Source organism: Petaurus breviceps, unplaced genomic scaffold (assembly GCF_028583685.1).
Source record: "Petaurus breviceps papuanus isolate PSGF00001 unplaced genomic scaffold, PetGlider_PUasm1.0 177, whole genome shotgun sequence".
Lineage (NCBI taxonomy): Eukaryota > Metazoa > Chordata > Mammalia > Diprotodontia > Petauridae > Petaurus > Petaurus breviceps.
Genome location: NW_027185776.1, coordinates 3,151,156 through 3,178,289, shown reverse-complemented (window position 1 = coordinate 3,178,289; position 27,134 = coordinate 3,151,156). Strand labels below are relative to the sequence as shown.

Sequence of the window (27,134 nt, the reverse complement as noted above, 5' to 3'; positions counted from 1 at the left end):
GCTTGGGTTTGTCTTGGCAAGTAGACTGCCACGTATTTTATAATGTCTGCAGTTATTTTAAATGGAATTTCTCTTTCTGCTGTGCAGTGGGAAAAAATTAGGGATTGTTTCATGTCTCAGTTTAGTTTGGAGACAAATTGAAAATTATAATAATTAATTTTTTGATAATACCTCTTGTCAAAATCTTAAGAATGTGTTTTTATCATTTTTGAGGTCTGTTCTAGAGTATAATTTGGAATTACTAGCTATAATTACATATACTTGATAGAGTTCTTTCTTTTTAACAGGTTCAAGGAAAAGACCCTTCTGTGGATATTACTCAGGATCTTGTGGATGAATCTGAAGAAGAACGTTTTGATGATATGTCATCACCAGGTTTGGAATTGCCATCTTGTGAATTAAGTCGACTTGAGGAAATTGCTGAACTCGTGGCATCTTCTTTACCTTCCCCCCTTCGTCGTGAAAAACTCGCACTAGCACTGGAAAATGAGGGCTATATTAAAAAGCTCTTGGAACTTTTTCATGTGTGTGAGGACTTGGAAAATATTGAAGGACTACACCACTTATATGAAATTATCAAGGGAATCTTCCTCTTGAATCGAACTGCACTTTTTGAAGTTATGTTTTCTGAGGAATGTATAATGGATGTAATTGGCTGTCTAGAATATGATCCTTCTTTATCACAGCCACGGAAACACAGGGAATTTCTTACGAAAACAGCCAAATTTAAAGAGGTGATTCCAATATCAGATCCTGAGTTAAAGCAGAAAATTCATCAAACATACAGAGTTCAGTATATACAAGATATGGTTCTACCTACTCCTTCAGTTTTTGAGGAAAATATGTTATCAACACTTCACTCCTTCATCTTTTTTAATAAAGTGGAAATTGTTGGTATGTTGCAGGTGAGTCAGATCAAAAATTTAATAGGTTAACTTTGTCTACTTTTCACTGGGTGCAAGAAAATTTTTGTTTTAAAAGAAAAACCTGAAAAGATGCCCTATTTATTTAGAGCTTTTTATTAATTGGCATTTAGCTCCAGTGGGAAAATGCACAATAACTCTTGTAATTAGTTCTCCTTTTTTCAAATAACTGGTTTTTGCTTTTGATATTTTCGATTTTGGACAGTGTTATTTTAAAATATATTTCTAAGGAATAGTTCAATTTCTTTAAGTTTGACTATACTTCTAAAATGGTGTCATATCAGAGAACAGAAGTTATTAATTCTTTGTATTTTTTGTTAGTTGGATGTTTTGAATTGAGTCCCATAAGTATGTTAAACTCAACGTGTCCAAAACAAAGCTCATTATCTTTGCCCCAAAGCCTTCCCCCTCTTCTGAACTACTATTGGGAATACCACAATGTCATATTGACTCTTCTTTCTTGCTCACTTCTCAGATTCAGTCAGTTACTTAAATCTTATAAATCCTTTCTCTACAACTTCGCTCACTTATGTCCCTTCTCTCCACAGCCAGCACCCTAATTCAAACCCACATCGCCTTGTCTTGGACTGATTTCCATCCCTCAAGTCTCTTTTCTACTCCAGTCTCTCCTTCCCTTAGCTACCAAATTGATTTTCTGAAAGTGTACGTCTAATTATGTCACCCCTCCACTACTAAGTAAAGTTCAGTAGCTTCCTATTATCTACAGGATCAAATATAAAGTCTTTTCACTGATATTTAAAGTTCTTCACAGTCTGGTCCTTTCCTACATTTCCAAACTTTTCATGTTCTTCTCCTTTCCACATACTCCATAACCCATCCCTCTTATTGTTTTTCTCAAAGGACATTCCATCTCATCTCTCTGAGGCCTTTCTACTGCCTATTCCCCATTGCCTGTAATGCTTTATTTCCCAACCTCCAGCTCTTGAGAATCCATGGCTTCCTTTAGGACTCAGCTCAAGTACCACCTCCAAGAGGCCTTTCCCAACTGGCAGAGCTGTCTTTTAAGATTAATTTCTATATACTCTGTATTTGTCTTGTGTGTTCTGATTAGTAATTTTGACTGCATGAAGTTGAAAAGATTTGCACAAACAAAATCAAAGCATTGTCGAATAGAAACTGGGGAGAGAGACTGAAGAGGTTTTTTTTGGCGAGGGGTAGAGAGGGAGGACAACACATTTGATAAGTGCTATCCAAGGTATTAGAGGAAACGAGCACAGATGTGTGCATACACACACACACAGTACATGTACACATCTCCATTCGAATGTGAGATTCTTGAAGACGAGGGGCCTTTTTTTGTTTTTTCTTTGTATCTCTGTACCAGTGATTCTTAGATTTATTTATTCAATACTAACATCTCTTCTGACCTCCATTTTTTGTATCTCTTACTGTCTGTTGGAACATCTCAGATTAGATGTCCCATAGACATCTTAAATTCAGCTTGTCCAAGGCAGAACTTATTAGCTTCCTTACCATGTGCCCCTCTTCTACCAGATTACTATAAAAGCCATCACCAGTCAGCCAGGCTTGCAACTTGGATGTCATCCTCAGTCCCTCACTTACACTCACCTCACATATCCAGTATATCACCAAATCTTGGAATTTCTGCCTTTGCATTCTCTTCTGTATATCTCTTCTTCTGACACAGTCACTACCTTGATATAGACCCTCAATTCCTCACAAGTGCTATTATTGCAACAGCCTACTGATTAGTCTCCTTGCCTCAAGTCTTTTCACTCTCTAGTTCATCTTCTTACTCAGCTGTCAAAGTGATTTTCCTAACACAAGATTCTGACTTTTTATTCTGTCTCTCCTCTCTACCCCCTTCCCTTCCTCTCTTCTTCTCTCCCTGTTCTTGCCAAGATCAGATATAAAGTCCTTTTTTTTTTAAACTTTAAATTACATGGCCCCTTACTATCTTCCAGTCTTTTTACACCCCTCTGCATACTCTTGTGATGCAACATTAGCCTTCTTACTGTTCCTTGCTCAGAACATTCCATTTTCTCACTCCATGCTTTCTCATTGGTTGTTGTCCATGCCTGGAATGCTCTTCTTTGTCCTGTCCACCTCCTGGCTCCCCTGGCTTCCTTCTAGACTCAGTTCAAATCCCACTTATACAAGAGACCTTTCCTAGTCCACCTTTACCACTCACTTCTAGTACCTGCAGGTCTAAGATTACCTCCCATTTACTATATGTATGTGCATTGTTATCCGTTATATTGTTATATTGTCTCCCCCATTACTGAACTCCTTGTCTCTCTTTGTATCCCCTGCCGTTAGTGCAGCTGCCTGAAGCTCTTCACCACCTAGCCCTGTAATTTAAATAAGCACTTAAATAATGCTTATTATTTATTGATTGTTGGTGATGATCTTTGGCCATTTAGATGATTTTGTAGCAATGTGAAACTAGTCCTTGTCATGACATTCTAGAAACAGTAAATGAAAACTGCATCTGAAATACAATTTCCCAGCCAGGCATTAATTCTTAAGAGTGATGTGTATAGGGGGCGGCTAGGTGGCACAGTGAATAGAGCACTGGCCCTGGAGTCAGGAGGACCTGAGTTCAAATTTGGCTTCAGTCACTTAACACAAAAACTAGCTGTGTGACCTTGGGCAAGTCACTTAACCCCAATTGCCCCTCCAAAAAAAAAGTGATGTGTACATCACAGAATTTCAGTAGCTAGAAGACACCTCAGAGGTATGTAGTGTAGCCTATACCTGAATAAAAAATTCCCTCCAGCTTAACAGAAAGTTATCAATCCAGCCTTTGTTTGAAGGCCTTCATTGAGGAATAACCCTATATCTTCAAGGGAGCTAATTTTTACCTTTGGATAACTCCAGATATTTTTGAGGAACTTTTTCTTTACTTCATTTTCCGCTCGTTGTTCTTAGTGCCATCTGGAGCCATGTAGAATAAACCTGATATCCTTTCCACTTTAGCCTTTCAGGTACTTAGCTATCATGGCCTAGCTATATCTTCTACAGGCTAAATATTCCTAGTTTCTTCAGCTGATCCTGGACACTGTGGCCCTCTTAATGTATCTGAAGATTGAATTATTTTTCTTGGCTGCCACATTGTGCTGCTGGCTCATGTAAGATTGCAATTCAAAGACCCCTAAAACTTCCAGATGAACTCCTGTTTTCTTCCCCCTTGTATTGATGGCACTGATTTTTTTAAAATTTGTGTTAAAGACTTTATCAGTATTAAATTTCATCTTGTACTGATAATGAATCATGCTGCCTACCTTTCAGAAGAGAGCTGATGAACTGAATGTGCAGAATGAGTCATATATTCTCAGATACAACCAATGTGTAGATTTGTTTTGCTTTTTTTTTTTTTTTTTTTTTTTAAGAAAAAGAGGGCTTTATTTTTTGAGGGAGGAGTATTTATGGAAGGAATTGAGGGGACAGTGGTAGGGATACCAAAAAACAAATGTCAATGAAACATTTAAAAAATACACAGAAGAGAGCAGAAGGACATCAAAAAGATACTTTCAATAAATGTAGCTATGTTGGCACTACTGAGTGATATATAGATGTGTTGTATACTTTTTTAAAAGTAGTATGTAATAGTTCATGTTGCATACAATCCTCCTTTTCTGGTTTTTATATAAAGAAATACTCGTTTTTATCAATCATAATGGGGAAAAAAGGAAGGAACTTCATCTTATTTTGGTCAGCTTTTTAGTTTGAGATCTTTTTTTGTTTGTTTTTTGCCTTTTTGAAGGGGGGCAGGTAGGGCAATTGGGGTTAAGTGACTTGCCTACGATCACACAGCTAGTTTTTGTGTTGAGTGTCTGAGGCCGGATTTGAGCTCAGGTAGGTCCTCCTGACTCCAGGGCCGCTGCTATTCACTGTGTCACCTGGCCGCCCCTGAGATCTTTTGTTTTATCCTATCATCTAGTGTTGTTGGCTATCCTAGTTTTCTGTCACCTGAGAATTTGATGAGTTTGTCATCTGTGTGCTTATCCTTGGAGCGTTCAATAAAAATATTTTATAGCTAGTAACAGAGTAGTTTTTGAATTTTGCTTTCTTGAATATACTTTCTTGAACTTTAACTTAGTTGAACTGATATATTAGGAGAGGGGTAACTTTCCCAGAAAATGATTATTCTGTTAAAATAGAACTTGGGGCAGCGAGGTGGTGCAGTGAATAGAACACTGGCCCTGGAGTCAGGAAGACCTGAGTTCAAATCCAGCCTCAGACACTTAACACCAAAAACTAGCTGTGTGACCTTGGGCAAGTCACTTAAACCCAATTGCCATCCAAAAAGCAAAAAATAAAATAGAATTCATGCAGCTAGAGATTTAAAGAAGTCATGTTCTTTGGTGAAATTGGCATTTTGTTGTGTTCTACTACCACCCTTTTTTCCACAGCAGTATTTTACATTTTCCTTGATAGCCTTACATTGCAGCTATTAATTAAGATTAATTTTGAGCATTAATTTTTAATGGTCATCATTTGGTATTATAGGAAGATGAAAAGTTTTTGACAGATTTGTTCGCACAACTAACAGATGAAGCAACAGATGAAGAAAAGAGACAAGAATTGGTAAGAATTTATGTTATGAAAATAATGTAAACCAATTAACATTCATCTTTTCTATTCACTAATATTTTTTCTTAATTTCAGGTTAATTTTCTTAAAGAGTTCTGTGCATTTTCCCAAACGTTACAACCCCAAAACAGAGATGCTTTTTTTAAGACATTGTCAAGTATGGGCATTCTACCAGCTCTAGAAGTCATCCTTGTAAGTTCATTTTCTCTATTGTTATAAACAGGAACTGTGTTTTTAATGTGTCAGTTCTACTAAAACCTTTTAAACTGGATTTATGAAGATCTTTTGGCATTTCAGTGGATTAGATATTTTGAATTGTCTCTGTGGATAGTATATTGAATCCATTTAATTTGAACTTTAGATCATTTATTAAGTACTTACTATGCTCCAGGCACTGTAATGAGCTCTGGGGGATACAAAAACAAGAAAACAAGGTGGTCCCTACTCTCAAGAAGCTTATATTCTAATAGGGAGGACAGAATATAAAAAGATGCAGAGATACCCATATGTGGACAATGAAGCCAGTAGGGAGGTGGAACAGATCAAAGAGTCAGCTGGAAGTGAAAGGGATCTTTGTTGGGGATCCCCAGGCAGGGACTCACCAATCATTGAGGAGGCCTGAGGATAGAGTCATCTTAAGGTAGGCAAGGCAACTTTTGAGGTCGTGGAGCCAATTGGAAAGAGAGCTAGAAGTGAAGAAGTTATCAACTGGACAAAAAATCTACTACTGTTCATTATTGGGTGATATTTTTTGGGGGGAAAATTCTTGATTCTTTTACTAAATTGACACTCATTCAGAAATCTATTAATAATGATTTTTCATTTCCAACCCTGAAACCGTGTCAGCTAAGATTTTAAAACTGAACAGCAGACATTTGAAGTTATAAAAAGAATGCCCAAAATATGTATGTCTCCCATGTTCCATACTTGTTTAGAAAAAGAAAAGTACTTTTTAATCTACAGGGTATGGATGATGCACAGGTGCGAAGTGCTGCTACTGATATATTCTCATACTTGGTTGAATATAATCCATCCATGGTACGAGAGTTTGTCATGCAGGAGGCACAACAGAACGATGATGTAAGTAAGAAGTTAACAGAGCAAAAAATAACCAACAAGGTAAATATTATTTGCACTAATAGTAAATATTTCTTAAAGATTTAAGTACTGGATATTTTTAAATGAGAAAGAGGAAAGCATATAGGCCTACCTAACCAGTGGTAAAGGAATCAAATATTGTCTTCTATCCTTGTACAAATTTAATACTTATCTTTTGGGTTCATTAAGTCATTAATATTGTCATTTTTAAAATCCCAAGAATCAGGTTTATTTCTTGTTCTGCCATTTACTTGCTTTCTTGCCTTTTCCGTATCGTTTAATCAGTTTCTAATTGTGCTTATGAAGATTATTAATAACTTAACAAGAAAATTTTGTATTTGCCAAGAATATGTTCCTAGAATAATTCATAAAATTTTTAAAGGAAGCATTTTAAAGTTTTAATGGCATTTCTGATTCTGCTGGCCTAATCCAGAGAGAAAAATAGAGGAAATAGGAAATAATGGGGAATGCAGATTTCTTTTTAAAATGACTAAAATGATTTTATATGAGAATGTAAATTACATTATTTCTTTCTTTAGTAACACCATTATAATAGCAGAATGTCCCTTTGGCAATTTTAATATAAGTTTTTTGAAAATAAACTAGAATTTATTTTGAATGCTCTAATTTGTTAACTTTCATTTTTTCTGTTTAATTGTGAATGATTTCTCCTTGCTGTTAATCCTAGAACCAGCTTATTTGAGGACCTTTTAAAATATCCTTAAATTGCTGTTAATATTTTATTTTTAGAATTATATTTAAGTGATGGCATTAAGTCTAAACTATTTATAAATATATAGTTTGATTTTCTTTTTGTCAAGCCATCTTTAGAACTAATTTTTATTAGTATTAATTGTTGCTGCAGGCCAGTCACATCTAAAACAAATATTTATTAAGAATCTATAATGTAGTGAGCACTGTGGAAAATGGGTTATACCTTTTCCTGTTAATATCAACTAATTGTTCATCAGTATGCCTAATGTCGTTAATGTACTCTTAGCATCCACTCTGTATGGAGCAGACATGTTATTCCCATTCTCTACCCTCTTTTCTGCCTTGCTTTTTATAAGAAAGGCTATCCTGCTTCCATACCAGTTCTCCCTATGGTATGCAAGAGTAAACAGGATTTTTCTACTGAACCTCCTTCATTAACCTTCATTAACAGTATGTGTGATTAACTGGCCAAGGCCACACAAAAAGGCACTGAAAAGGTCAGCTACTAGTTTTCCATGGTGTTTTATCAAATATCATGTAACTGTGTACTTAAATTATAGACCTATTAAAGATTTAAATAAATTTCCCTCTTTATTACATTATGTTAACAATAGGAGGAAACAGTTAGAACGATGATGAAAAGTAATGCTATAGTTTATATTTTAATGTGTTTTTTAAAATATCACTTTCATCCCATAATAATGGACCTTTTTGTGTGTATTCTTCTCTCCAGGATATTCTACTTATCAACCTTATTATAGAACATATGATTTGTGATACAGATCCTGAACTTGGAGGAGCAGTTCAGCTTATGGGTCTGCTTCGAACTTTAGTTGACCCGGAGAACATGCTAGCCACTGCCAATGTAAGCAGTAGCTATTTTTTGCACTTCCTGGGTTTTGTAACCTTCATAGTTGTCATAATATTCTTGTTCTTAGTGGTCAAGACTCCTGTTAACCTGTGCAATTAAATTTCATGAAAGTTTCTTTAATTCCTTAGAAAACTGAAAAGACTGAATTTCTGGGTTTCTTCTATAAGCACTGCATGCATGTTCTTACGGCCCCCTTGCTGGCAAACACAACAGAGGAGAAACCTAGTAAAGGTAAGGTGACTCAGAAATAGTTTATATTTGTTAATTGTTTCTAAAGTCTATGATTTACAGTTGCTTCTCTCTTAAAGTTCAAAGTAGCTATTGAAATTTTTTGAATTCTTATTTCCTCCAGTATCACTTCAAATTAAGATTTTATTGATCCTTATATTAACTTTGACATGAAAATTGAGATTTACAAGATATAATAGAATCATAAGGGAAATAGCAAAATTTGTTTTAGTTACACTTCTTTTGTGATATCCTATTAGAATCTAGAACTAAACTTTTTTTTGGGCAAATAGTATTTATACTTCACCTGTATTTACAAAGGCAAAATTAAGTGGGAACAAAGGAGATGAATTTGAGTGCTTATAAATAGTTTAGATAGTTGTATTCTTACATTTCCTTTTTTTTTTTTTTTTGGAGGGGCAATTGGGGTTAAGTGACTCACCCAGGGTCACATGGCTAGTTGGGGTGTGTGTGTGTGTGTGTGTGTGAAGTGTCTGAGAGGGATTTTTGACTTCAGGTCCTTCTGACTCCAGGTCCAGTGCTCTATTCACTGCGCCACCTAGCCGCCCCCAATTGTCTTATATTTTCCTTGTAAGGACAGTTCAGTTTTCTTAATTTGTATAGCCTTTCTGAATTATACATTGGAGAATTTTGTTGTTCTCTTTAAATTACAGAGTTGAAGTTCCTAGTTAAGAGTATCTTATCCAATACAATTAAATTATTTTATTAGATGAATTCATACAAAGAACACTTGATCAACATTGAAAATAAAAACTTAAATACAGCTATAAAATTTTTTGTTAAACTGAATCTTGAAATTTGAATGAGCTATATTCCCATTTACTTGTACTCACTGTTACTTAAAAGTCAAGATTCTTTTTTTTTCTTTATTGGGTTTAGGAGATTTGAATGGAGATTTTAATGTGCAACCTATATGGCTTTTTTCAGAAATGTCAAAACTATTATATGCTTCTTACTTTCTCATATTTTAGGAACAAAGAAATATTGTCATAATGAAGAATTTTTCATGATTACATTTATTTATTTTAGATGACTTTCAAACTGCCCAGTTATTGGCACTTGTGTTGGAATTGTTAACCTTCTGCGTGGAACATCATACCTACCACATAAAGAATTACATTATTAATAAGGATATCCTACGGAGAGTACTAGTTCTTATGGCCTCAAAGCATGCTTTCTTGGCATTATGTAAGTGTTACTTCTAGTAGGATCAACCATTACCATAGTAAAAAGATTACTATTGTATTATTGATATCAAATGGTTTTATCTTTTTCTCCATAATTTTAGAATAATCAATAAATATGTATGCGGATTATTGATTACTTTTAATTTTCTGGAATGGACAGACTACAGTGACCACCAAATGTTTGTGAACTAGGGGCATGTTTTGGTTAACTCTAACCCTACTACTTACACACCTCCCACCCCCCACTTCCAACATTATAGAATACTAAAAGATGGGGACCTCAGTCACCTGGTACTTACTCAATCCTTTGCTAGCAAATTTACAACTCTTTATTTGCCTAATCCCTTTCATTCAGAGTTACTTCCTCAAAGAAAAAAAAAGAAGCCTTCCTACTTCTGATGTTCTCTTCTCTATCCATTTCTTTCCCTCTCTGCCCTCCACACCCTTAGTCCCTTTCTTTTGTCCCCAGTACCACCACCTTTCCATTTTACCCCTAATCCTATCTCTATCAGTAACAAATTCTCCTTCATGCCTAGATAACTTACTTTCGTATTCTTTCCATCTCCCTGACCGCTTTCCCCAGTGCTTTCATTTCCTTTAACATGTTAGTCTAGGATAAAATAGCAGGCTTCTTTCCCATTACCACCTTCATGCTCCCTCTGTCACCATCACTCAGCAACTTCTCAAAATCTGAAGTTTACTTCATATATTTCTATTAACCAACCTAGATCCATGTGCTTCCAGCTTCTGTCACTCTTCCTCCTTATCAAGTTCAATATATAATTTGATGTTCCTTGGAACAGTCTGACTTCTAATTCATTAGTCTCCCCAGCTCCTATGACCTACCTCTTCATTTGATCTTAGCCACCTACAGGAATTTTGCCAATAAGCTTCCACCTCCATGATTTTGAACTCTGAAGTTCTCCAATATGATCACATTTTCCTCTCTCCATTGCTCTCATTGCCTGTTATTTTTGTCAATGCAAATTCTAACTCCTGTTCTTTTGGTTCTCATTCTTACTCTTTCCTCCCATACGTTCTTCATGTTACAGTCTTGACCAAATTCAACTAAAATCCTTCTACCCTTGATTCCCATGACTCGTTGTTTGTTATGCATGCCAGTCCAAAACCCTGATTTACTCACACCATTTCCTCATACAGTTCATTCTTGAACAAAATCGGGGAAATATGTTAACTGCATCTAGTAGAAATTATTTTATCAAATTTCAGCTGGACCCCAACTTCTGTGTAGAAATCCCTTTATTTTTCTTTGACACTAACCTCTCTCAGAGGCTATTCATACCTTTTCTCGGCCTCCACCCTACCCCTTCCTCACCATCACTACATGCAACCCTTTTCTCAACAGGATACTTTACCTTTGTAAACTGATATTTTATTGCAAAATATCAAGACGTCAGTTAGAACTTCGTCTTCTCGCTCCAAACCTTTATTGTTGTTGTTTAGTCGTGTCCAAGTCTCCATAACCCCATTTAGGGTTTTCTTGGCAAAGATACTGGAGTGGTTTGCCTTTTCCTTCTCCAGCTCATTTTACAGATGAGGGACTGAGGCAGACAGGGTTAAAGTGACTTACCCCAGGGTCACACAGCTAGTAAGTGTCTGAAACCAGAGTTGAACTCAGGTCTTCCTAACTCCAGTCTTAGAGCTTTATCCATTTCACCACTTAGCTTCCAACTACATACCTTAGAACTCCCCTATGTCTTCACCCATACTTACCTCCATTGTTTCAACCTCAGAGGAAATAACCTATCTTTTTTGACAAGGCCAGACCCTTCTACTTCTTTCCCCCCTTCCTCTAATCTGGGAGCTTTTCCCCTTTATTTCCTTTCTCCTTCTCCAACCCCTCCAAATCTTCAGTTTATCTACAGGCTTGTTTTTAATTACCTATAAGCATGCTCAGTCCTTCTCTAGTCTTGGAGGGGAAAAAACCTTCCTTTAAGTCTACTGCATCCTCTCATGTGTTACTATCTTATAGCCTTCCTTCTTTTCCCTTTTTTTTTTAAATTTTTTTTTTCCTTTTTGGAGGGCAATTGGGGTTAAGTGACTTGCCCAAAGTCACATGGCTAGTGTGTCTGAGGTCAGATTTGAACTCAGGTCCTCCTGACTCCAGGGCCAGTGCTCTATTCCCTGCGCCACCTAGCCACCCCTTCTTTTCCCTTTCAAACTAAAAAACAGTCTTCTGTACCTACTGGTTCCACTACCTCCCAGTACTATACACTATATTTTATATATATATATATATATAATATGTAATACTGCCTCTCTGTACCTCCCACTACCCCCAGCCAGGTGCAAATGAACCTTCAGTTAGAATTGACCTGTGTGCAAATGTAACCTCAGATACTTAACTAGTTAGGTGATCAAGGGTTGGTCACTTCACTTCTGTCTGCTTCAGTTTTCCTAACTGCAAGATGGGGGTAATAACCCTCCATCCCAGCATTGTTGTCAGGGTTAAAAAATATATATATTTGTAAAGTGTTTAGCATGGTGTCTGGCACATAGTAGGTGCTTAATAAATACCTCTTCCCTTCCCCCAGCCTCTTGCAATCTGGCCTCCTACCATACCACTTGAAACTTCTCTCTTCAGGATTACTGACAGTTTTTTAACTGCTAAATCCAACGACCTTATTCCTTGTTTTCTGATCTCTCCACAGCTTTTTAATGCTTCCTGAATACTGTCTCCTTCAGGTCTACCAACACTTCTTTAGTGGTCCTTCTGCCCATCTGACTATTTCTTAGTCTCCTTTGTTATCATCTGTCTTTGAGCCACTACCTCGAGTTTTGTCCTGTTCTATCCTTGACCCTTTTCTCTTTTTATTCTCTTCCATGGTGATCCTCTCAGCATCTGTGGTATCAGGCATCACTGCTATGTAGATCACTCTTGAATCTACATATCTAATCCTAACCTATCTTTAGACTTTTAGTCCTATTTTGTCAGCTACTTGCTGGACATCTGGAACTCATCTGTCATTACCTCAGATTCAGCATGACCAAAACCATTCATCTCTTTCCCTTATAAACAACTGTTCCTCCACACTTCCCTGTTTCTGATGAGGGTGCTATGTGTTCCTAGTCACCTTGGTTTATAACCTCAGTTATCTTTGACTCATATCTAGTCAGTAACCAAATCTTGTCAGTTCTACCATCTCTTGAGTCTGTCCCTTTCTCTTCACTCAGGTAAGGGGAAGAGAAAAAAAATAAGCATTTATTTAGCACCACTGTGTGCCAGGCACTGTTCTTAACACTTAATAATTATTCTCTTAATTGATCCTCACCACAACCCTGTGAGCTAGATGCAATTATCCTCACTTTATAATTGAGGATACTGAGGCAGACAGAGGTGAAATGGCTTGACCACCAGGGCCACACAACTAGTAATTATTGAATTTTAACTCAGACCTGATTCCAGGCCCATCACTTTTATCTGCTTTGTTACCAGCTGCTTCACCTAACTCTAATTCCATTTCTGTCAAGACAGCTACTCAAGTTAAGTCCCTCATTACTTTTCACTTGGTCTTCTTTGTTTCATTCTCTCCTTTAATCCATTTGCCATATAGCTGCTACAATAATCTTTGTAAGACAGGTTTTATTGTTACTCCCAAGACAGATCTGATTGTTATTCCTTGCTATACTATATTCAGTGGCTCCCCACTTCATCTGGGATAAAATTCCAATTCTTTCACCTGACATTTTAAGGCCTTTTGCATTCTGACATCTTCCTACCTTACCTGTTTCCTAAAATTCCCCTTGAAGATCTCATTGAGCTGATAGAACATTCCTTGAATTTGGCACTCTTCTCCCCTGTCTTCATGCATTGGTATAAATTGTCCCCTGTGGGCTGCTTTTTTCTTCCTACCTCCCAGCGAATAGATATAAACGTCAAATAGAATATATAAGTGTTTTCAGGGTAAGGGCTAGTTTTTTTCTTGTTCTTTATCCCTAGCATCTAACAGTACCATTTTATGAAAAGTGGGTGCTTATAAGTATTTATCTGATTCAGTTTTCAGAATTCATCATCTTTTAGTACTTGGCTTGACTGTAAAGCACAATTTTTAATTCTGAATATTGTGTACAATAAAGTAGTTCACGAACATGTAGGTATCAGTCTCTCAAGTAATTAGCTGACATATATAACATTCATAATTTTTAAATTATTGGAATCTAGAACTACCCATTCCTAGAAACTAAATAAAAATAATTTGATAATGACTTTGGGTTTTTTGCCATTTTATTTTTTAAATGTGTGTTTTAAAGAATCAGATTCAATTCAAGGGATTCAAATTCAAGTACTTGTCTACTGTATTGTTGAACTTAGAATTTAAATTGCTTTAATTGATTACTCTTTCAAAATGTACCTGAAGAAGTAAAAAACAAAACAGAATATAGTTTCTCAAGCCATTTAAAAAATTCACTATAAACATTTTATTTTTGAGTAGTTACACATATCTCTCAGGATAATATTTGTTACTTGGTCTGTATTCATAATTTAATGTAATATGTATATATATATACACACATTATTCTGAGGGCACATATGGTCAGTTCTCACTCACCTACTTTGTCTTGCTATCATTTATAGTGGAATTATTTCCTGCTCTGCATATTTGGGTTCGTTATTAATGGTATCATATATATATATGCTCCTTTCAACCATTATTATTAAAGTATTTCACTAGCTCTAGTAGCTTTGATTTGGCAGATAAGTCAGCAAAAAATATACAGTGCATGTCTTTGCTATTATATTCATCCTCTAGGTTAGTGGAATATATAAAGGAAGGCCTTCTAAATACAAACATATTATTTGATGATATTCCCTTCCAAAGGGAAAGGATCTCTATTTAGGTTTGTAATTTGCATCATTCCAATATTTGGAGCATGGAGTTATTGACCAGTGTATCCAAATGGAAAACTTGAACAGATTTCTAGGTGTTACTTAGTCCAGTTTTGTAGTATGGCTTTATTGTTTTGTTTGAAAGCTGTTTTAATTTTTTTTGTTATATTTTTAGTGACTTTCCTATATAGACCAGGAGGAAATGTGAAAATTGTGTCAGTTAAGAAAAAGCAATTAGGATATTGTTTGTTATATTTAAATTTCAACAATAATAAAGTGTATTACAAGTTCTGACTGAGTCAAGTGATCATTACACATTTTCTTCATCTCAGGCAACTAACAAAACTGTTAAAAGGATAAGAGAGTTAAACAGGTCTGATCTTAGCATTAACCAGATTGCAAATATTAATAATCAATTACCTACTGTAATAGAGATCTCTCCCCTTGGGATTCCTGTTAGGGAAGTTGTGCTTCTCTAAAGTAGATGTTTAAACATTAAATTGGGATAGCTATCTGCTAAACATTGGGGATGGTAACTTTTAGTATTTCTTCAGAATAGTTTCATATTTGGGGTATTGTACGCTAGCAGACTATGCCAGCCTAGTATATTGGCACCAGGGGAAATTTCATGAGTCTGAAGGATAAACTATAAATTTCAAGAAAACATTAACTGCAATTATCTGAGTGTGCATTCTGAATTCTCAGATTTATTAAAAGTAAAGTACATCCCACCCATATACATATTATTCCAAAATTAAATATAAAACTTACTCAAATTATTTAGTTTACCATATTTATACCAAAATTTACTTTACCAAAATAACTATAACTATTGTATTTATCACTGTCCTACCTATTTGGATACAATCATAGTTTGTGAATATGGCTGAAAAAAATGAATGACAATTTATTTTCACACTAAGTACAGCACATGTACACATTGAGTGTTTTATAAACTATTGTTTTCCTATATATTCTGCTTAAAATCATGAAGTTTTACCTTGTGTTGTTTCCATCTATAGTCATTCTATCTTTTTTGTTTTGAAAATTTTTTTTTCAAAATCATTTTATAATGAAGTAAAAAAAACAACTCAATAACAGAGGTTTTCATTTAGTTACTTAAGGAGAACCAGAAAAACATATGGTGATTGTATAACTAATTCTCATGACTTTTTTTATCCTAAAAAGAAATTGTTCACTTTATAATGACATAAAAATTGAGTATTTTAGTAATGAAAGGAAAGAGTTAAAAGTGACATATCCTAATTATGATCCAGTGTGTGTGATATGCAAATTTTTTTTTTTGGTCACTTAAATCCACATCTTGGCCTATCTAAGGAGCCCCCCCTTAAAATCTTTTTTTTTTTTTTTTAAGATTAAACTCTGGAAATTTTTTAAAAATAAGTTTAGCAGAAGATAGTTGTTGAATATTTGCATAATTAATTTCTTGATATAAATTGTAGGACATCTGGGGAAATTAGGAAATTTTATTGACATGTCAGGGGCTGCCTTCTATTGTATAAGTACTTAGGGTATTTCAAGTACCCTTGCTTATATACTACGACTAATAACATCCATATTCCAAGTGGTCAGAACCTTATAAATATGGGATTTGAGGTTTTGGGGGAATCATCCACTTAAGAAAACTGCATGCAACATCTAGGCATTTGCTTCGAAGTGATTAGTAAACTCTGGAGAGTTTAGAACTAATGTATTTCTTGATAGAATACAAGTTTCCAGACAGGTTCTGTCCAGCTACCAGCATAAAACCTCCCAACAGTTGTACTTTTATTTAATTGTCCAAATTTAAAATTTTAACCCAAATCCTAAATATATTTGAGGAATATAGTACATCTTATTTCTGCCTCATCGAACTTCATTTGGTTATCTGAAGTAGAAAAAAACACACTTAATTTCTAGTGTTGCTACTTTGGGAAAATTTTTTTTAAACTTGTTAGGTTTTGACTTACTAATTAAACAGAAAAATGTCTCCCTGTCTATCTTAGTTTTAAACTGTCTACTTCACCATGTTATGTATCTGAAAATATTTAATAGTTAAAACAAATTAAATGCAGTTACTATTCTATAAACTAAACTCCCTATCCAGAGTGTGTTTCTTTTGTAAGAGACACTCTTGAATAAGTTTGATTGTTAGAGCAGTTTATAATCACCTGTACCTAATTTGGCATTCACTTTTGGACCTCTTTTCTGCCAACTGAAGAAAAATTGAGCTGCTTTACTCCTCTGCCTTCCCACCCAGAAACCGTGTCAACATGGTTACCTGGCTACCTGCTCATGAAGGACTTGATTAATAACAAATTGGCAATTTAACGAGCCACTTCCATGATCTCCAAAGAATCCAAAAAACAAACACAATATTTAATCTTGCCAACCGAAGACGATGTGACTGCATGAAGTGAGTATGCTTTTTTAAACTGTTTACAATAACTGGGGCATTAACTTACTGATGATTCGGTTTAGGAAAAGAGGGCTTTGTTGAAGTCTAGTTGTCAAAGTATATTTGGATCTTGACGAATGGTGACTTAATTGAGTAACTCCCCATACTTCAAGATGTAAATATATCTCTTGATCTGTAAGTTAAAGCCTAATTAATTGTAAAAAAAAAAAAAAAAGGAAAACTAGAAAAAAAAATTTTAAAAGCATACTCGCTGAGATAAGAGTAAATTAACAAATTTTAAAGAATATCCTCCAAGTTTGTCCTAAATTGTCGGAAGGCAAATTTTTCTGATTTTATTGCAACTTACCACAAGTAAATTACATAAATTCATATTTCGGATGAAAAAAAAAACAAAACTGGAGTGTCCAACTTGAAGCCATTTTGAAACAACCTAGAAAGTCCATTCATCAAATTTGTTAGACAGATACCCTTCTAAAAACAATAGTTTTCTACTTTTAGTGTGTAAAAAGATAATATTTTAGAATATGCTGGTGTTAGGTAGGAACCACAATAAGTTAATGTGTCAGATTTTCTTGACTGTTGATTAAAATATAAACCACATTTTGTCCACAAGTGTAGCAATTTTGTACGTAGAATTTTAATCACTGACAAAATTCATGCTTTGAAAAAAGCCCTAGGTTTGGATTGATTAAGTATTTCAAAGTGTTTGCAATGAAGAAACTCATGTTCAATAAAAACTTCCATGTAGTTAGGACTTACTTTCAGAGGTTGTTTCTTGATAACATATTTGGTGTCTCTGTGTGAGTGAGAGAGAGAGGGAGTGTGGTTTTTTTTTTTTTTTTTAGATCTTTAACTTTTCCAGAAATGTGAACTGTCTGAACAAGGAATGCGTTATCTGTAGTTGTTAACATGCAGTAATTTCTTTCTTTTTTTAATTAAAAGCATAAGTCATGGAAATGGTTTGTGGTTAAATAGTCTTGCTTCTTTGTTGCAGGTGCCCTTCGTTTTAAGAGAAAGATCATTGGGTTGAAAGATGAATTCTACAACCGATACATAATGAAAAGCTTTTTGTTTGAACCAGTAGTCAAAGCATTTCTCAACAATGGATCCCGATACAATTTAATGAACTCTGCCATTATAGAGATGTTTGAATTTATTAGAGTGGTGGGTCCTCTAATTTTTTTTAATTAAAAAAAAAAACAGTTTTATTTTGTTAACTCTTATTTATAGTAATTTTTTTGGTTATAAAATGTTTTTGCTTCCATGATTTTGCTATATTATACTGTTAGGAAAATGTGTATGACAGGCTGTGTGTTGGGGTTACTTAAGCTCTGGGTTGGTTTGTTTTTTGTGTTTTTTTTTTAAGAGGGAAAAAGGCAAGGCAGTTGGGGTTAAGTGACTTGCCCAAGGTCACACAACTAGTAAGTGTGTCAATTGGCTGAGACCAGATTTGAACTCAGATCCTCCTGACTCCAGGACTAATGCTCTATTCACTGTGCCACCTTAGTATTTTTTTTAAGTTTGTTCTCTACTCAATCCCAAATTTAGTATAGAGACTAAAAAGTCTTACATGAGAATTCTCTTTTATAGGATAGTTTTCAAAACGTTAATTTTAATGATGGGATGGCAAAGTAGTCATTTTAAGAGAATAAGAAATCTATTGAAAGCAAGTATACTGTTGACTTTTAATTACTATTTTGCTTTTGTTAATTTGATTCCTGGGTTTTAAATTTTTTTTTTTAATAATGAATTGACTTTGTCAAGTAGACAACACAGAAATAATTCAAAAGTACATGTATTTTGACACTACATTTCAACACTTAAATATGATAATCTGGTATTTCTTTTTACACATATTTAGTCATAATTCAGTTAAAACATGACTGAAATTATTGCTCTTTAGTTAAAAGGAATTTCACGTAGACATTTTTTAATTTAAATATAGATTGCTATATTTGCTACATTTCAGCCAGATATAAAACTTCAGAATCCTAAAATAACATTTCCCTCTTTTGGTTTATGATTATAATTCTTTTCTGTAGGAAGATATAAAATCATTAACAGCTCATGTAATTGAAAATTACTGGAAAGCACTGGAAGATGTAGATTATGTACAGACATTTAAAGGATTAAAACTGAGATTTGAACAACAAAGGGAAAGGCAAGATAATCCCAAACTTGACAGGTGAATACACGTTTGGCTCTCTTCATTGTTTATTCACTTTCATTAAAGGGAGAAGGAGGGATGCAAGGGGGCTTGATACTTGGGGAGAGATGAACAGAAAGAGATTCCTAATCTCTGTCCATATGAGATGTATGAGATCCTGGGATCTTAAGATTTAGAACTGGAAGGGATGACCATAGATACCACAGAGTCTATAGATTTCATTTTATAAATGAGGAAACTGAAACACAGAGAAGTGGCAACTTGGCATAGTGTCACACAAATAGTGTCTAATGTGGGATTTGAACCCAGGTCTTCCTGATTCTAGGTCCAGTGCCTTATCCACTGCCATTCATGTTTGTATGTTGGCATTATCTACTGACCTATAGTTTTCAAGCACATTTATCAAAATAGAGGTTGAAAAGTTGAATGTTTTCAGCTTCATTTGCCAACAGTAAAATCAGAATTTCATTCCAAGACCTCCTTTCTGTTTTGAATTTCAACTTTCAGATTTTCTAAATTTACCACAGTAATGTCAGAATTTCTGTTGATCACACGTATGTACCCACTTCATTAAAAAGACCTTTCATTATCCTTTACAACAAATTACACCATTGATCTAAAATAAGTCTAGAATTCTGTTAGAGAAAATGGGAAATGGGATGTATTGAAAGGCAGTGAGAGAAATTAGTGGTTTTTCTTAAATATAATGAAAACAAGATAGGACAGAGACTGTTAGTTTATTTATCTAAATATTCTTTATCATTTAAATCTACATAACATTAAGATGATTTTAGATTATTTTATATCTGTTCACCAGTCTAAGTGTTTTTATGTCTAAAGGGTGATGGGCTTTGTTTTCTGTTTTCCTTTTAAGACTACAGCTGATTGAATTGGGCATTGGACTTTGAGGATAGTAAAAAGTTATCTGATTGAACTATTTCCCTAAGTTCATTGACTGTATTTTAAATTGATTTTGTTTGCAGCATGCGTTCCATCTTAAGAAATCACAGATATCGGAGAGATGCACGAACACTAGAAGATGAAGAGGAAATGTGGTTTAATACTGATGATGAAGATATGGAAGATGGAGAGGCTGTGGTACCCCCATCTGACAAGACAAAAAATGATGAAGATATTATGGAACCAATCAGTAAATTCATGGAAAGGAAGAAATGTATGTATGTTAAAGGCGTCAGATGTATTTTTTTTTTAAAGCACCCAGAGGCATGGCAATATATTTCAAGTTTATTCTTCATTTTAAGCTCATGAATGTGGCCTGCTTACAATCTGTCATAGTTGATAATTTTTAAAAGCAAGTTTAATTGATATAGTCGACTATTTCTTTAGACTTAACTGTCAATTTCTGAAGCAGTTTGCCATAGTTTTTGGGCCTTGGCATCAGGAAGGCCTGAGTTAAGATTCTGACACTGACACTTAACTTCTGTGTGTCTAGATCTGCTTCCTAGGACATATCTATAAGTCACGAACAAGTTGCAGTCTAGAAGTAAAAAGGCTTGCCACAGCCAAGATTCCCCCAGGCTGAGGAAATTGCGTATCTTTTTCTGTATTCACATAATTCATGGATAGGATACTGTTTGTTTTAAGGAACTATTTTATATCTGTTATGAAGTTACAGATTTGTACATTTAGATAAGTTTCTTCAGTTTATGGGAAAAATAATTGAGGGAGAGACAAAAGTAATACAAATTACTCTAGATCTATTTCTATGATCCACTATATAAAAATATATTATTGTATGTATCCACTAGAAACTGTAAGTTATAACCCACTGGCACAACTTAAATGATTCCATTTTTTTCTGACTAAAATTGTTAGGTAGCTTTCTCTTGAATTGTTCATGCTTTTATGCAAGGATATATGGAAAAAAGCACAGTACATGTTCCAGATGATTAAGAATATCATTTCCTTCTCAGTAAAAGAAACTGAAGAAAAGGAGGTACTTCTGAAAACTAACCTTTCTGGTCGCCAGAGCCCAAGTTTCAAGCTTTCCCTCTCCAGTGGGACAAAGACTAATCTTACCAGTCAGTCATCTGCAACTAATTTGCCTGGATCTCCAGGATCACCTGGGTCTCCAGGTTCACCAGGATCTCCTGGATCTGTTTCTAAAAGCACATCTCAGACGGCAGCTATTACTACAAAGGTATATTTTCAACTTTCAGACTTAGTAGCTTTCCCCACATAGTTATTTTCCTTGCTTGATGTATTCCCACTTGAATTCTCTTGTAGAGATTACTTGTCAAATTTAATATTTGTTACTCAAGTTTTGTTTTGTTTTTTAAATTTTTCTTGCCTCAGATATAAGTTTATGATTAGGGAATTAGCTCTACATTGAGATAGTGATATTTGGTCAACCAGAGGAGGCTTACGATTACTAAAAACCCTTAATTTGGTCTAAAACATTCTTTTAAGAGGTTCAAATAAATGTCTTCCAGAAATAAATAGTTCACAAAAAAATCTTAGGGGTATTTCATTTTATCATCTTATCTAGCTAACAACCAGCTATAGACTTTGGAAACATAGATATTAAAGAATAGCTTATCCATGAGGTAAAGTAGAAGCTATTTTCCTCATCCTGTTAAAAAGTGGAGACAGATGATGGAGTAAGTTTCCTGAAGGAGTTGAAGTTCTTTTATGCCCTTCCTATTGTGAAATCTACTCTGTTATTTGCATGTGTATAACCTTTGTGGGAATTTAGGATATGGGTTAATTTGTACAGAATTGAGAGGGACAGTTGAATTATAGACCAGGAACCTGAAAGAATCTCTTAATTGGATAGCTCAGTATATTGACACAAATTTCATACTTGGAATTGCTTGATTTGTACTCTGTTGAAAAAAAAAGTTTAAAGAAGAGTCAAGAGTATTGCCCACTCCACAGGTGAATTATAATACTCCCAAAAATTCCATACTGGGATTTCCTGGTATTAGAGCCCTTTTTTGACAGTGCCTCTGAGGTTCATGGTACAGGAGGTCCTTGCTGTCACCTCTCCAGTGACTTCACCTATGACTCTCTGCTGCCATCTGCTGGAGCATCCCTTCATAGCTCTTTGGCAAACATTTGGAGGTATTCACTTGGTACTGGGCAGGGTGATTTAAAGAGATTCCTCTTATGATATGGCTACCATTACAGCTTTCCTCTAACAGGGCTAATAAGCACCAGACCAGAAATTCCACCTTCCTCCGTTTGAATCAAAAAATAGTGTCATCATTGAGTCATCCTTAGAGTTCTTATTTTAGCAGTCCAGTCACTGCTAATCCAACAGCATGAATTTTTTTCCCCCACTTTTCCCAAATATAAGCTTTTTAAGATTTTGGAGCCATTTCTACTTTGAATTAGCTATAGTTAACCAATCTTGAATAGGTTTGTGATCACTAAAACCATTTTGTCCTAAGATGTTCTCCATTACAGCTACCGTTGTCCTAAGTCATCTTGGGTGAAGTGAAAGACAGGTTACACATGTGACTTGTTCTTTTGTCTGTATTAAACAATTGGACTAAATGATTCCCATATAGCTAGTCCATTTGTAATTAAGTTTGAGCTACTACATTTTTATTCAGGTAAAACCCATCCTGCTACCATGAAATCTCTACCAAAAAGCCTCTGTTCTCACTTAGCCCTGATGTGGCAAAGGCTAAAGAGAGAAAACTTCCACTTCATTTCTCTAATTTTCCCATCCCTACCACCTCCATCACCAACCATCCTAGGGACTCTACCTCAAGTCATAGGAGCCACTGCCAGTAATTGAAGGAATCCTTGCTTTTTCAGTTCTGTAATATACAGAGAAGTGTTTTTTCTTTGGCTAGCCCAAATTAGAGCTCTGGGCATATTCTGTGCCCCCCCCCAACAAAAATAATGGAGAGTCACAATAGGTAGTGACTAGGGTTCTATGTTGTTAATGGCACTGTGCCTGAAGGCATATCATGGTTTAATTAAGCTTTTGTGGGTTGACTTGGGGATCTCATCACCATTTACATTGTTTAGGTAAAACTGTATTCTAAGTTTCTTACAACTAATTTAGAAATAAACTTCTGTAACATAATCTATTTGGAAGTTAGAAAAAGTTAATACTGTGATTAATATTATCTTGGGTGATATATACTCTATTGGAAGGAGGAGCGCTGTCTTTTGGAAAAGCTATTTTTAAACTCCTTATCTTTCCAAACAGGGAGGCCTTGTGGGTCTTGTAGATTATCCTGATGATGATGAAGAGGATGATGAAGATGAAGATAAGGAAGAAACTCTACCATTGTCAAAGAAAGCAAAGCTTGAGTCATAATAATGGCAACTGCCTAAGATCAGTTCCTGTTGAAAAAAACTGGTTCTCTACTAAACGCCCCTCCCCCTCCCCCCAAAAGATCCACAACAAAGCAGCAGTCTCTTGTGAATGACTGACATAGATCAGCCTTATACACTTGGCTTTCTGCTAATCAAGTGCCAATTCAATGGAGCAGAAGGAGGGGGAAATTATACATTTAGGGGAAAGACTTAAGCCTTTGAGCTTTCCAGCTTGGACCACACATTGCCCTTTTCTCAGGGAAGGAAATGGAAACAAAAAAAAAAAAGCCAACAGGGCAGGAGTTTTGTTAGTGGAACTCTGGATTGGCTGGTCAGTTGCTACAATCAATTTATGCTTTCTTGGACCACGTATGAGACTTAGAAGAATGGGCTTTTCTGGTCTAATTCTTCCCTAGTAAGAATGCCAGCAGTTTCTTTGTATAAAGAGACCTGCCTTTGAAATCATACATTCTGAACATTTTAGTCAAGCTACAACAGGTTTGGAAAAACCTCTATGGGGGAGGGGCTGAGTATAAAGTTTCCTCTTTTTTATCTGTTCCCTTTGCCCTTCAAACTGCAGATTTTTTTTTTTTAAGTGGGGATTTGTCCTTACTTGATTAAAGATTGAGTGGAATTCTAGATGTGGTCATTTGTGTCATAATTTTTTTGTTTCATTTTTTGTTTATTTTTTCCCTCCCCTGAGTGTATGCTTAGCTATTGAGTATATATTTGGGACCATTCAAACTTTTTTTTTTAATGTAATATTACCTAATGTTGTGCTGGCACCTGTTTCACCCTGTGTAATTTTGTTCTACATCACAATTCTTGATTTGTTTAGGATTTATGAAAAATGGTATAGTTTTTATTGACAGAAGCAAAGTAATCTTGCAACAATGTGCATACAAAAGCAATACTATTTTGTGACTAAATATTTTATATTAAAATTTACATCAGCAACTGTCTTGAAACGATTCAGGGAAATAGGGTGGAATTTAAAATTTTAAAGTTTTGTTAAACCTAGAAACATGAAATTAGTATTCCAAAGAGATCTGAAATTTCATATCTGGGGAAGATAATGGTACTTTAATCAAAATTGAGGATGAATGATTTAAGAATAACAACACATTTGACTTTTGAAAAATAAAAAAAGGTGAAGATTAAGAGAAATTGTATTAGTTGTATTTTTTTTTACCTCTCCCTTTGGAATACCAGCTAGAGATATGTGATGGTTTTAAGTTACCCAATGTGCCATCAGACTTTATCTCTTACTCAAAATCATCATTAAAATTCAACATATTGTACTCTTGCCCCTGTTTTCCTTGGTGTGATAAACTTCTTTTGGGGGAATAAAGTTAAATGCTTAAGCTCCACATAGCACCCATGCCCCTAACCCCAACTCCTGCCTTTTTAAAGCAGAGATTTTGTAGCTTTAAGAATGTATCTGCAAATGTGAATAACAATTCATGTAAAGGAAAGGAGGATCCATTTTAAGGATTACACACTTTTCTTGATATTCTAGCACCATGTGCTTTTACCTTGGCATTCATTTTTGCTTATTCTTCAGTAACTTGTTATTGTTCATTGCCAATTAACAGGTTATATTAAAGCAGAATAATTTATTAAAGATCTAGAAGTTGGTGGAATGCTAGAGTCCTAAAAAACTTCATTTTTGGTGAATTTTTCCATAATAAGAGCTTTGGATATGTTTTAACTGTAAGGGATCAGTTAAGTATATTTTATGTAATATATTGGTACTTTGAGTCCCTGATTTTCATTGAGTTCAAATGAAGACAGTTACGATAACCTACAAATAAAGGAGGAATGATACTGTTGTACACAGGAGAGGTTGGGGGAACAGGTATGTTGAGGGAAATTACCTTAAAATGGTTAATTTGTTACTCAGAAAAGTCCCATATGCTTTCAGGTAAAAAAAAGTTTTCGGCTTTCAAAGTATTAACATGTTGAAAAAAGTAAGGGTGCTAGTTATCGTTTTAAAATAATTTAAACTGACCCTTTTGAAACCTCTTCCATCTATATCCTGGTTCATTACCCTGGGGTTTTGTGGAAATGTTAAACTAGTGCTTAAATTTTCAAGGTGAGGTGTAGGTCCAAATATTGGACTCCATAAATTTGGTGGAACAATGTACAAGCAAAGTGAAATACTGGTCCTGCTTCACCTTTAACAGCTTCCTTTTCATTGATGGGTTGTTTAGTTCCATAAGTTATTGATGTTAATGATCACTGAAGCAAAGACTGGACATATGGTTGCTCCTACAGGAGGAAAAGAAAGTTGGCAACTTTAATTTGTCATTGTCTTGAAAGATTATTTAAGTTTGAAATAAATTATTGGAAATCCAAAAGCTGAAATTGCTAAACAATTATTGACTGAACTGTCAGATTATCAGTTAATCATCATGCTCCAAATAACTCAGTTTTGGTAATTTAAGTTTAAAGCACAGAACTCTAGCCTTCAAGCAACCCAGTACTGCAAATAATTCACCCACTTTCCCAGGGCAATTGAGTAACAAAGATGCATAGGTGTCATTTCTGTATTACCACCTCGGCACACCAGATTTCTAATGAAATTGTACATTGCCTGGTAGTTTTTTTTTTTAAGTTTTATTGTTGCCTTTTGTTTTTACACCAATCATTTCCCTTTAACACCTTCCCAATTGGATTACTTCAGACAAACAAAAACATTCACATAAAGCCATCTAGCAGCCATGTCTGAATATTTTCCATTCCACACGAAGATTTCCCTCTTCTCCTGAAAGGATAAAGGGTTTCACAATCAGTCCTTCATGATATTGTTCATTATAATTAATCAGACCAACTGTTTCTTAGTGTTATTTGTAGTATTGTAGATGTGTATATAATTCTCTTCTGTATCCTTTAAATACAAAGTCTTCCCAAGTCATTTTGAATTCCGTATATGCCTTAAATCACAGTATTTCATTAACATGATTCTACAATAGTTTTTTTTTTAGCTATTTTCCAATTAGCTTATTTTGTTTCCAGTTTTTTAGGCTGCTAATTTTTTAAATAGCTTTTCAAATAAGTACTAAACCCAAGTAAAGCCCAGGACTTGAATTCCTCTTTTATCTTTTAATCCATCTTTTCAGTGGAGGTTTTATCATGGTTTTATTTTCATCACTATTTTATCACAGTTCTCAAGAGCTAACATACAGGATTTTGAAACTTTACATTTTACCATTGGTCTCATACACCTGAAACTGGGCTTTTTTCTAGATTTAAAACTTATATATACACAACCCCCAAGGACTTTGAACCATGAGATCTGAAAATTCAAGCAAAACCTTTTTATTAAAATAACTTAGTACCCAGAACATTTCTATGCAGGTAGGTGACTAAACTCAATAGAAATTTAAAAGACTCAAATGGTTACCCCCTTATTCTGAAAAATAATTGCTGTAGCAAAATTCTTGTATAGCCAAAGCAACTGTCTCAATTCTTTCATAATTCACTTTGATGAGATTTAACCGTTCCCCTCTAAAATGTTTATAAATTGTTCTTTTGGGGCAGCCAGGTAGCACAGCACGTAAGAGCACCAGCTGCAGTGTCAGGATGACTTGGGGATCGAATCTGGGCTCAGATACTCAGCTCCACACCCAGAAACACCTGGCCATGTACCCTTGAGCAAGTTACTTAACCCCAATTGCTTAAAAAAAAAAATAAATTGTTCTTTTCATCTTCTATGGGACCTTTAAAGTTCTTCAATTTTCAATGGTTCTTCTAAACTTGGAAAGATTGAGGAAGTGGGAA

At 34.9% G+C, this 27,134-nt stretch overlaps 1 protein-coding gene across 3 annotated transcripts in view; it reads left to right on the top strand.

Moving 5' to 3' along the window:
- PPP4R3A (protein phosphatase 4 regulatory subunit 3A) overlaps positions 1-24,518 on the top strand; it is a 69,175-nt gene extending 44,657 nt beyond the window's left edge. For 2 of the 3 annotated variants that reach the window (XM_069086003.1, XM_069086004.1), the window contains exons 4-15: positions 288-905; positions 5,418-5,495; positions 5,577-5,693; positions 6,465-6,620; positions 8,047-8,178; positions 8,313-8,415; positions 9,463-9,621; positions 17,883-18,052; positions 18,931-19,073; positions 20,039-20,229; positions 20,990-21,216; positions 23,242-24,518. In XM_069086003.1, coding sequence (XP_068942104.1) covers positions 288-905; positions 5,418-5,495; positions 5,577-5,693; positions 6,465-6,620; positions 8,047-8,178; positions 8,313-8,415; positions 9,463-9,621; positions 17,883-18,052; positions 18,931-19,073; positions 20,039-20,229; positions 20,990-21,216; positions 23,242-23,352 — 2,205 coding nt within the window. In that variant the 3' untranslated portion in view covers positions 23,353-24,518. The remainder of the gene's footprint in view (positions 1-287; positions 906-5,417; positions 5,496-5,576; positions 5,694-6,464; positions 6,621-8,046; positions 8,179-8,312; positions 8,416-9,462; positions 9,622-17,882; positions 18,053-18,930; positions 19,074-20,038; positions 20,230-20,989; positions 21,217-23,241) is intronic. The other variant, XM_069086002.1, reaches the window with a different exon arrangement.
- Positions 24,519-27,134: the final 2,616 nt, after the last annotated feature.